The sequence below is a fragment of the Schistocerca piceifrons genome, chromosome X (assembly GCF_021461385.2).
Source record: "Schistocerca piceifrons isolate TAMUIC-IGC-003096 chromosome X, iqSchPice1.1, whole genome shotgun sequence".
Taxonomy (NCBI): domain Eukaryota; kingdom Metazoa; phylum Arthropoda; class Insecta; order Orthoptera; family Acrididae; genus Schistocerca; species Schistocerca piceifrons.
The window spans coordinates 446,505,551-446,518,283 of record NC_060149.1 but is presented as its reverse complement, the minus strand read 5'-3'; the positions used below and the strand labels follow the sequence as shown (position 1 = coordinate 446,518,283).

At 42.8% G+C, this 12,733-nt stretch overlaps 1 protein-coding gene across 1 annotated transcript in view; it reads right to left on the bottom strand.

The window, feature by feature from the left end:
* The window catches only part of LOC124721545 (cytochrome P450 4c3-like), a 173,931-nt gene that overhangs the window by 12,496 nt on the left and 148,702 nt on the right, over positions 1–12,733 (bottom strand). Inside the window, exon 10 of the mRNA XM_047246573.1 lies at positions 4,589–4,757. Within this exon, the coding sequence (XP_047102529.1) occupies positions 4,589–4,757 (169 nt within the window). The remainder of the gene's footprint in view (positions 1–4,588; positions 4,758–12,733) is intronic.

Sequence of the window (12,733 nt, the reverse complement as noted above, 5' to 3'; positions counted from 1 at the left end):
CAATCAGCTTAGTGTATTCATCTCTTGGTCTCCGTCTATGATTTTTACCCTCCATGCTTCCCTCAAATATCAACCTGGTGATCCCTTGATGCCTCACAACGCGTCGTACCAACCGATCCTTCTTCTGGTCAAGTTGCGCCACAAATCCCTCATTTCCCCAATTCTTTTCAGTACCTCCTCATTAGTTACGTGATCTACCCATCTAATCTCCAGCATTCTTCTGTAGCACCACGTTTCTAAAGCTTCTATTCTCTTCTTGTCTGAACTATTTATCGTCCGTGTTTCACTTCCATGCATAGCTACACTTCATACGAATGATTTCGGAAAGGACTTCCTGACACTTAAATCTATAATCGATGTTAACAAATTTCTTTTCTTCAGAAACGCTTTCCTTGCCATAGCTAGTCATACAAAATGTTATTCATAGAGTTCACTATATCTGGTATAAGTTGCATCTTTTTGGGGGGCAACACAAGGTAGAAATATGTCGCAATAATGGAGGTTTCTTTTCATGACACACAAAGTTTAATTACAGAGTACCTCAAGGCTGTGTGCTGGACCCTTTTGTTATTCCTGTTTTTTCTAAGTGATTTCCCGTACCACATTGCAGCAGAAAAGCCAGCCTGCACTCACTGCAAGAATATGTGTGTCTGCTCTAAATTTAAGCATTGTGGGTGAAGCATACATCATGTCTGTAGGATAGAATGTCATACCATCCCAGGTAGTCTGCGCATTGCGCTCAGGTACCATGCCACGTGCCCTATAGTCCACGTAAAACATTCGAACTATCGTGCCATGCACTGTATAATACACATAGTGAGTCAGATAACGTGTCACACTAAACACATATAAGAGCAGTACTCGCAGGGGGCAGTCTCCGTCCAACAGAGAACTTCATCCATACACACTTTAATTTTTGAGCAGTCATATTATTTCTGTCTGCCTATTTCAGAGACAGCTTTAACTGTGTGGTAGTCCAAAGTACCACTATATCCTGCCCTAAAGTGTTTAACATCATTCAACTTCTTGAGTGAAGATGAGACGAACTAATAAACGGTTTGATTTGTATTTGTTGTTGGAGAACATGGGCAGTCTTGTTACTGACATTAACAGCATAAGTGACGCTTAAACTGTGTGTTGCTTAGCAAAATGTAAATGTGCATATGTTTTATGACGATATTATGGAGGTTAAAACATTTTCTAAAGTGGACTGTCATCAAAAATTAGAGAAGGAATTGTCTATGATACTAAAAAAGAAAATTTATGTGGTCCATTTAACAGTTATCTACATGATAAGTTCCCCAAGGTCATCTACGTGGAAGACGGGATGCTAGCAGAAATACCATTTCTCCTACACAGGAATGACAATGTGATACCAAGAGTAACTAACACTGGGTAAAACTGGCAAGAGAGCATCTAAAAATCCTGTGACTATACCATAGAAAATGGAACTGACTGACGTTAAAGTTGGTGTTCTGATGGAACAAGTGCCTGGAATGTGACAGTAGCATTTATTTCTCCGATATACAGGTTCAGATATAGGGTAGTCGTACTGCATCCTTGTCTTACCCATTTTCAATTCGAACACTTTTTTCTTATACTTACATTCTTATGACTCCATATAGGTTCTTCTACAGGTTGTTTGCCGGCCGCGGTGGTCTAGTGGTTCTAGGCGCGCAGTCCGGAACCGCGGGACTGCTACGGTCGCAGGTTCGAATCCTGCCTCGGGCATGGATGTGTGTGATGTCGTTAGGTTAGTTAGGTTTAAGTAGTTCTAAGTTCTAGGGGACTGATGACCACAGAAGTTAAGTCCCATAGTGCTCAGAGCCATTTGAGCCAACAGGTTGTTTATTCCAACCTTTCCCTGTAGCCTATGCTTATTTTTCTTAGAATCTCAAAAATTATCTCGCGACCTTGTCAGAAAATCTTCCCTCATGTGTGACGTACACTCCTACTTCAAATGCAGAAATGTGATGGGAAGATGCCTAATAATGGTAAACTGTTGGGTGAAATGGTGAGAATATGTTCTAAAGCATAAGGAGGTTCTTCTTGTAATCTGAAATTGTCATGCAGTTTCAACTTATGTCATATGGGCTGTGATACCACAGGGGTGGTGGAGGTGACTGTAGGACCATCACAAAGAATATACTATTAGTGTTAATCGGAACTACGATATCGGATTTTTTATTTTCACACAAAAAAAATGGTTCAAATGGCTCTGAGCACTATGGGACTTAACATCTAAGGTCATCAGTCCCCTAGAACTTAGAACTACTTAAACCTAACTAACCTAAGGTCAGCACACACGTCCATGCCCGAGGCAGGATTCGAACCTGCGACCGTAGCGGTCGCGCGGTTCCAGACTGAAGCGCCTAGAACCGCTCGGCCATTCCGGCCGGCTATTTTCACACAATTTTTAACTTACGGTAAGAGGACTTTGGGATTCGAAACTTGATACTTGGTGTCAGTGGTCTGCAGGGAGAGTGCAGAGTGTAGCACGGAAGTGGAGGACATCTGCACTAGTTTCACCATCTTAGGTTTTTAATTTCCCACAATTTTTAATTTAGGATGCGGAGGCTCTTGGATTGAAAACTTGGAAGGCGCTGCCTGCGGTCTGTGGCTACGTGAGAGTAGCTTAGGTATCTACAGCAATGTGGGGACAGCTGAGGTACGGTGGCACTGTGTTGACGCAGCCTGTTTGATGCCACACAGCTGTGGCACTGCGTTCTACAAAGTGTCAAAGTGTTGATGCATTTTGTCTACCCTGGCGGTGTGTGTTGACACCCAGCTCGGCCCTAGACAGCGTGGTGCTATGTCAGAGGCCCGAACAGTATGCTGACTGACACTGGGAGTGGCAGCAGGGGTGGCATAGGGGCTGTGAAGGCGGCACGTAACAGTCTCTCCTGCTGCGGCATTTACGTAAATAAAAAGTGTAGTGGTTCCCATCATAACCTACTACACACACCATAAATGTTTCAACAGCGCATAGGTTGAACTTACAGCTGGGATAGGCATAAATTGTTTAAACATCCAAGCTGTGTCAGTGAACTTCGATGTCAGAGGTGTGGCGTACATTGTTTAAAATTATGACAACTGGGTTACCATCATTTTAAACTGAGCTGTTGGATTTTATACTTATGACAAGCGGCGTAGTTCCACGATGACATAAGGGAAAATCCAGTGGCCTTCTTGGATTTTTACAAGTGACCTTCTTCGATGTTATACTTATAACATGCGGCGTTGATACTATGAATGCATTTCTCAGGCATGCCGTCTTGGATTCTGTTCTTAGAACAACTAAACCCGCAACTATGTAGACTATCCTGTAGGTCCATGTCTACCATCTCGGATTATGACGTTATAGAGGCTGTCCTCGTATGCCCAGGATCGCCATCTATGATTCTGATGTCGTAGAGGCTGTCCTCATATGCCTAGGTCTGCATTCTCAGATCTCCATCTTGGCTTCTGACATTATAGAGGTTGTCCTCAGGTCTACCTTCTTGGATTTTATGCTTAGGCCAATTGGGCTATATCCGCCACTTACCACAACTGGGCTATTTCGAATTTTCCGTCGTTTTGTAATAGTACAATTGGCCTAACTTCACTGTGACGCCATTTGAATGGGAAAGGAGTGGGTAAGAAATATACCAACAATGCAAAACTGGTTGATGATGTCAAAGCGGAGGAGGTAGGGGGAGAGGGAAATCTAGCAACAACACAAACTGTCCTCGTATGGACTCAGCCCTCCTACTAACATCTTTTTAATGAAGATAGAAAAAGAGAAGTACTGAGAACCATGCAAGGGATAGAGAGAATTATGAAACTTTAATACGATGAAAGCCTAACACTAGAAGGAACATGTGGAAGAAAATAATGAATATAGCGATGACGTCGAATGCAAAGACTGTTACATCAGACTTGTTAGACTCTTATCGTTTTAGTAGTTGATAACTATTACCTTTTTATTAAATTATTTTTTTTTATTATAATACGTTTACGGCTTTCTTACAATGAAGTGGAAATTTCTCCATTGTGAAAGGAATACTTTTCACATTTCTTGTTTTGTTTGGATTGCTTTGTTTCTGAAGGTTTCAAACTAAAGCTAACAAGCAACATAGTCAACGATTATGTGCATGAGCCATGCTACTGGAAATAGCGATTTAGTTTTCAAGTGTAGAATTGGAAAAAATGCAAAGGTGCGTAAAATTTGACTAGAATCGGATAAAAAGTTCATTAAATGTGAGTGATGCACTGGGTAGATGTAACTCTCCGTATTCAATACTCGTTTCTGCCGCTGTCTTTTCTTTCAGTACCCGTGAATTAATGTAAAACTATATGCCGGCCGCGGTGGTCTAGTGGTTCTAGGCGCGCAGTCCGGAACCGCGGGACTGCTACGGTCGCAGGTTCGAATCCTGCCTGGGGCATGGATGTGTGTGATGTCCTTAGGTTAGTTAGGTTTAAGTAGTTCTAAGTTCTAGGGGACTGATGACCACAGAAGTTAAGTCCCATAGTGCTCAGAGCCATTTGAACCATTTTGAATGTAAAACTATAATCAGTGGAATACCAGTATTGTTGTTCAAGTACGTACGTATTTCGTGGTCCACATCAAGTTTCCTACCGAATTGGGGAACACTAGGATAAAGACGAAGGCTTTCCTTGATAACTTGTTCCAGGTATTTCATTGCATTAAGATCCTCCATCTTTACTTCACGGTCAGACTCTCCGAAGATCTCCTCTAACTCTTCTTCTATCTTTTCCTGAAAGCAAAGATAAAATATTATTGTACTAGAGACAAAACAAGACAAGTTAATTTGAATCTCCCGATGATCTTCGTTCATGATGTATCCCAGAGGACAGGTTATCCTTAGAGCAATTTACAATATGGACATATTATAGTGAAACCATACGTATAATTACGCTGAAGCACTAAAGAAACTGGTATAGGCATGAGTGTTCAAATACAGAGATACGTAAACAGGCAGAATACGGCGCTGCAGTCGGCAGCTCCTATATTAGGCAACAAGTGTCTGACGCACTTGTTATATCAGTTACTGCCGTTACAGTGGCAAGTTATCAAGATTTAAATGAGTTTGAACGTGGTGTTATAGTCGGCGCACAAGCGATGGGACACAGCATCTCCGAGGTAGCGATGGAATGGGGATTTTCCCGTACGACAATTTCACTAGTGTACTGTGAATATCAGGAACCCAGTGAAACATCAAATCTCCCACATCGCTTACCAACGACGACCGAAAAGAATCGTTCAACGTGACAGTAGAGCAACCGTTCTGCAAATTGCTGCAGATTTCAGTACTGGGACATCAACAAGCGTCAGCGTTCGAGCCATTCAACGAAACATCATCGATATGGGCTTTCGGAGCCGAAGGCCCCCTCGTGTACCCCTGATGACTGCACGACACAAACCTTTACGCCTCGCCTGGGCCCGTTAACACCGACATTGATGACTGGAAACATGTTGCCTGGTCGGACGAGTCTCGTTTCAAATTGTATCGAGCGGATTGACGTATACGGGTATGGAGACAACCTCATGAATCCATGGACCCTGCACATCCTAGCTGGTGGAGGCTCTGTAATGATGTGGGGAGCGCGCAGTAGGAGTGATATGGGACTCCTGATACGTCTACATACGACTCAGACAGGTGACACGTACGTAAGCATCCTGTCTGATACCAGCATCCATTCATGTGCAATCCCAATGCGTAATTGAGCAATTCCAGCAGGACAATGTGACACCCCACACGTCCAGAATTGATACAGAGTGGCTCCATTAACACTCTTCTAAGTTTAAATGCTTCCGCTGACCATCAAACTCCCCAGACACGAACATTGTTGAGCATATCTGGGATGCCTTGAAACGTGCTCAGACGAGATCTCCGCCCCCACGTACTCTTACTGATTTATGGACAGCCCTGCAGGATTCATGGTATATGTTCCCTCCAGCACTACTTCAGACATTAGCGAGTACAAAGCACGTCAAGTTGCAGCAGTTCTGCGTGCTCGCAGGGGCCATACACGATATGACGCAGGTGTACGGGTTTCTTTGGCTCTTCAGCGTAATTAAAGTGCAGCGACTCACAGAGGTCCAGCGTGGGCTGTAATTTTCGTATGGCAGCGAATTTGTTAGATATTCTAATGTGTTAATGTGGACGCGATTTACGCTGTAAAAATATTAGTTCCTGTTTTGGCTACCCGGAGCAAATCAGGCGCTGTGAATGCTGGAATGACGTATAGAAATATTTCCGTTTGTAATGGATTAAGAACGGGACTTGAGCATCTAAAGTCAAAGGTACAATGTTGAGTTTTACTGTTAACTGCCACTTAGAATATTCGTCCAATATGACCATCAGAGACGTCGACAAGATGCTGCATCCGTAAAATGACGAGATCTACAGTAGCTCACAGCGCTTCTGGTGGAATCTGAGCATCTTTTTTTTTTTCTTTTTTTTTCTAGACGTGGAAGATTGCTTTAAGCAGATCTTTCACTGGGCCAGCGAAATGGGGTGTTGCCCTATCTTGCATGAAAACAGCGGTTTCCACGCGCTTGCACTCTTTCAAAGCAGGAATCACATGCTGTGCAAGGAGGTATCGGTAACGTGAAGACGTCATGATACGGCTGACGGGCCCTCTGGGTGTATTCTCTTCAAAGAAGAACGGACCGAGTATAAAATTGCTTGCTGAATCCACGCCACACAGTCACATACGGCGAGGTCAACAGCTCTTCGTGCACAACACGTTGTCTAACAGTTCTGCATTCTGTAGCCCAAAATGTACCTCGTCACTCCATAGAATATTGCCCAACCACATGTCACCAACATCCTTCCATGCCAGAATTCTAAGAGCCAATTCACAACGTTGCCGCAGTTGAGATTTCAGTTGTTTCACCGTCTGGATTTTGTACAGATACCAGTTCAGACTAAACTGTACTGTTGACCATGGGATAGACAATACTCGTGACACCGAATGAGATACCACCCAGGGCATGTGCTGCGTGATCAGTTACAACAATAGCGACCTCTGCAACCCCATCAGTAACTTGGGATCGGACGCCTTCCTCTTCTAGGCGCCAACCAAGTTCACCCCTGTTCTCAAATTTCACCATCATCATCTTTAAACCATTTAATAACAACGGGACTCCCTCGATGCAGCACTGTAACTGCTGCCGTTCACATAAAACAGTTTCACTAACAGCACCCAGTCTCTCTTCTCGATACCCATACTGTTCACTCATGTTATGCCTTGTGAAATCATAGCATGGATGTCATACCATCATACAAACAGTGTACAGCGGCAGATATGCACCTGGAGGGCAAACCTGGAACTAATTTTTTTTCGGGATCAATCGGTTCTGCATTAACAGATTAACATTTCTACCAAGTTTCGCTGCCATGCGATAGTTACAGCCCTCACCGGTGGAGGAGGAGGAGGAGGAGGAGGAGGAGGAGGAGGAGAAGGAGAAGGAGAAGGAGGAGATTATTGTTAACGTCTCGTCAGCAACGAGATCATTAGAGACAGAGCACAAGCTCGGATTAGGGAAGGTTGGGGAAGGTAATCGGCCGTGCCCTTTCAAAGGACCAACTAGGCATTTGCCTGAAGCAATTTGGGACAATCACGGGAAACCTAAATCAGAATGTGCCGTGTGACAATTGGTGCTCACATTGAACATTTATAAGGCTCTTGGTAAAACTGTTTGAGTTCCTCTTCCATTTGACATATGATTTATAACTGTAAGTTTAATATAATAAATATTATAAAGCGTTAAAACCCCGCTATTCATTTATAAACACCCTGCATTTTAACCACACTGGATGACAGGATATAGAACGGCCAATGAAGAGATAGGAACAAAAGTTTTGTTAAATTCCTTTGGTTTCAGTAAGGGCCAGAACTCACTCTTTGAAATGGTAGAATATGAAAATATGCAACATCATAGCCACTCAACCGCTTTCTGTAATTTTGATTACACGTCGGTCTAGATACACCTTTTGTGCTTTAATCAGAATATTGTAGATATAGCACAGAGAGATGGTGTGCGAAATGCCTCTCTGACTGTTCTAGGTGTTACCTGTTTGAACATGTTATGAGCATAACAAAAAATTATATAAGCCCCGAAGATCAATATTGGGAAACATCTATTTTTCTGCAAAATGATGACGATAATCGGATGCTGTCTTCAGTAATTAGTAACCTAAGCAATAGGAAGACAAAAATGTACACATTTTCACAATTCTCTAACAATAAATTGACAGTTCAAGAGCTATTTGGATGACGCATACACTAGTACGGCAAAAAGATGATAGATGATACTGCCTGATGATAACTGACGGGTCCTTCTCCTTGAAATTTCGCCCTTGAGCGGTTTCCCTTAGAGTTCCACTTCTCTCATTACTCACGTAGAAAAGTTAGAGATGGGTGGTTAGGTGAAGGAGTAGGGATCACAAAAAACAACCTGCAATGCCATTTCTGGTTGTTGATTTTCTTAGAGGTATTCGGCGTGGTCAGAGGCACTTTACAGACGCTGAAACATAGCTGATGGATGCTTTTCTAAACGGTTTGCAAAGAGCAAAATGTAATGAGAAATACTTGCTTGAGACAAAGCAGAGAATTTCTGCTAATCATAGGTCAAGGCACGCTGATAGCTTGTTTTTAAATTTAATGGTTGAATACTTCACAAGCTGAGGTTGCATGTACGTTGTGTTGGGTAATGACACAGCGTATTCAGCAATAAAAGCACGGATACCTCAATCAGAACGTTAGTTAGAAAAACTATGCAAAGACCTTTGGTAACCGCTGCCGTGCGTGGACGCATTCTGTGATAACCCGTCTTTATTCACGTTGTAACAGCTTGTGTCACACTTTATTTTATTTCCTATATCCAGTTGACCTAAAAGAATTATTGCATTGGATACGTTCAATTAAATAAATAATATAGTACGCACGAGTACAATCTCATTTATCATACGTAGTGATTATTTATGTTTCGTCTATACTGGCATGCCATAGTGTAATAAATTATTTTTCCATACAGTGTGAACATTAATAAAACCGGCAAACTGCAGGGACGGATTCCTTACTGGAAATGGAGGGAAAGTGTCCTATGAACGTGTGTCGGGAAATGCATCGTTGCGATGGTAGATAGCGCTGACGAATGAAAGTTCCTCTGACAACGTTCTGTGTGTTCTTTCTGTGTTGTAGGCTGTGTGATTGACGCAGTGTACTGTAAGCAGCAGAACTGTCCGGTATTCACGTCGGGAACAAGCGGAGATGGTGTTTGTGTACGACCTGGCGGACGGAAACGGTCGAGAGGCAGCACGACTATACTAAAACACATTCACAGACACCAGCCGCATCACACAACATTTCAAGCTCTTTTTGGCGTTTGTGTGATCATGGGTCCTTCCAGACAGACGAACGTGGAGAGAGATAGAGGACTGTGCGCACACCAGATTTGGAGGACCGGGTTCTACAGAATATTAAGTCGAGTCCTAGTACAAGCTCTAGGAAAGCGATACGCCAACATGGTGTAAGACAAAGTACGATTATGTGTATCCTACATGACAACCGTTACTATCCCTATCACCTGCAACGAGTGCAGTGATTATCAGCAGCGGATTTCCCTCGACGGGAAAGATTTTGTCGATGGTTTTTGCAACAGTTGTAGAATTTTTGTCATCAGTCCTCTGTACCGACGAAGCAACCTTCACCGGAACTGGCATCATCAGTCGGCATAATCGTCATCTGGGGGCTACAGAAAATCCTCGAGGAATGTTGAGGCATCTCATCAGCATCGGCTCAGCATCAATGTGTGGACAGGGAGTCACCTGGATTTGCTGCGGAATACTCTGCTTCGGTTGCTTTAGACCGCGCCTTTAGCAATACGGTAAGTTATGTGGTTCCTGCATGACGGACCACCACCCCACTTCCGCATCACAGTTCGCCGACACCTCAACAACTTCTTCCCCGGATGTTGGATAGGACACGGAGGCCGCGTAGCATGGCCTGCTAGATCTCCGGACTTAAACCCCCTGGACTTTTACCTCTGGGGGCATCTGGAAAGCGTTGTGCATGCTGAACCAGCTCCTGACGTGCAGATCCTTCAACAGCGTGTCACGATGCCAGTGACGCCATTCGGAGAGAGGCCGGAACGTGCGAAAGAGTGCGGCAATCTACGATACGACATGTGAACGCGTGTACTGCATCCCAGGGAGACCACTTGCGCATCTATTGTGACGTGGATGCGACGAAGCTCTATACTGCGTTCCGGGACGATTTGTTATCGTTGCACGCAACCCTCCATTTCCAGACACATGTTCATAGGAACTTCTTTCTTCCAGTTCCAGTCAGGAATCCGTCCCTGCTGTTTGTCGGATTTATTACTGTTCACCCTGTATATGATATTGCGAATTTTACAAACAACTTTGTGTTGAGTGCAATCGCAGCTGTGAATATATTCCTTGTGGAATGAAAACCGCAACCAGTTGTATGTAAGATATTTTATAATGAAAACAAACGGTTGCTTAGCTTAGAGCCACACCTTCAGTTGGATTTATTTATTTATTTATTGTTCCGTGGGACCAAATTAAGGAGAAGTCTCCATGGTCATGGAACGAGTCAATACATGAAATTATAACACGATATTAGAAACAGATAAAATTAAATATAAAAAAACATATTCAGGTGACAAGTCGTAAGTTTAAATGAAGAAAATCAACAATGTATCACTGGAATTTGCTTAATTTTTTAGCTCTTCCAGGAGCTCCTCGACAGAATAGAAGGAGTGAGCCATGAGGAAACTCTTCAGTTTAGACTTAAAAGTGTTTGGGCTACTGCTAAGATTTTTGAGTTCTTGTGGTAGCTTATTGAAAATGGATGCAGCAGAATACTGCACTCCTTTCTGCACAAGAGTCAAGGAAGTGCATTCTACATGCAGATTTGATTTCTGCCTAGTATTAACTGAGCGAAAGCTGCTAACTCTTGGGAATAGGCTAATATTACTAACAACAAACGACGTTAAAGAAAATATATACTGCGAGGGCAATGTCAGAATTCCCAGATTTTTGAATAGGGGTCGACAAGAGATTCTCGAACTTACACCACATATAGCTCGAACAGCCCGTTTTGGAGCCAAAAATACCCTTTTTGAATCAGAAGAATTACCCCAAAAAAATACCATACAACATAAGCGTATGAAAATATGCGAAGTAGACTACTTTTCATGTTGAAGTGTCACTTATTTCAGATACTGTTCTAATGGTAAATAAAGCAGCATTTAGATCCTGGAGATGGGCTTTCCACAACAGCTTACTATCTATCCGAACGCCTAGGAACTTGAACTGTTCCGTCTCGCTTATAATATGCCTATTCTGTCTGATCAAAATATCGGTTCTTGTTGAATCGTGAGTTAGAAACTGTAAAAACTGAGTCTTACTGTGATTTAGCATCAAATTATTTCCCACAAGCCACGAACCTATTTCATGAACTACATTATTTGTTACTGTTTCAATATTACACACAAGATCCTTCACTATCAAGCTGGTGTCATCAGCAAACAGAAATATTTTTGAATCACCTGTAATACTAGAAAGCATATCATTTATATACATAAGAATCAGCAGTGGCCCCAGCACCGACCCTTGGGGAACGCCCCACTTAACAGTGCCCCATTGGATATATAAATTATATGATAACCAAATGTCGGGATGGATGGAAGACCCATCATTCACTGTACAAACTATAGTAATTCGCCAAATGATCGTAATGTCAAATTGTAAATGGGCTAAATGTTGCCATCAACATTCCCCAAAAATCGAGCCGGAAACAAAATTCAGGAACAAGATTTAGCCGCACCATATGACATCCAGCAACATGTTACAATTTGTCTGCCGGCAGGGGTGGCCGAGCGGTTCTAGGATCTACATTCTGGAACCGCGAGACCGCTACGGTCGCAGGTTCGAAGCCTGCCTCGGGCATGGATGTGTGTGAAGTGCTTAGGTTAGTTAGGTTTAAGTAGTTCTAAGTTCTAGGGGACTCATGACCTCAGAAGTTAAGTCCCATAGTGCTCAGAGCCATTTGAACCATTTTGAACAATTTGTCTGTACGCTCACTTGGAGGATTACTATTATCTGGACACTGAATGCTGGGTCTTCTATCCATACTCACATTTGGGTATCATATAAAGTAATTTATATAATCATTGGAAGATGTGACTCTAAGCTACGAAACCGTTTGTGGCCCCAAATAAAATATTTTACATACAGCTGTTTGCGGTTTTCATCCCACAAGGTGCGAGTTTAACATTATACTGTAAAGTGAATTCAACCATTTACATATTAATCACATTTCTGATGTGTGAAACTCACTTGAAAATATGGGTTAGTAACACTAGGTGGTGCATTTCTATTCAGGTTTAACGAGATGTGTACGAATTATCCTTCCAGCCTGCCTGTCCCTATCTCTGCCGCAACCATTAAAGCAACTCAACCTTGACACAAGAGTACATGTTACTAAAGCACAGCGGTTAAAGCAGGCCGGCTTGGGTTTCCGCTAGCTTGGCAAGCTTGATGAGACCTGCTCAGCATGCTGCACCTGAAACGGGTTGGGTTGCGCTGTCAATCCAACTTGACGCGCCAGGTATATGTTTACGCAAGTTTTGTTGCAGCTCATTTATCATAACGATGGAAGCAGCAGAATGAACAAACTACACTTAAAGGAAATT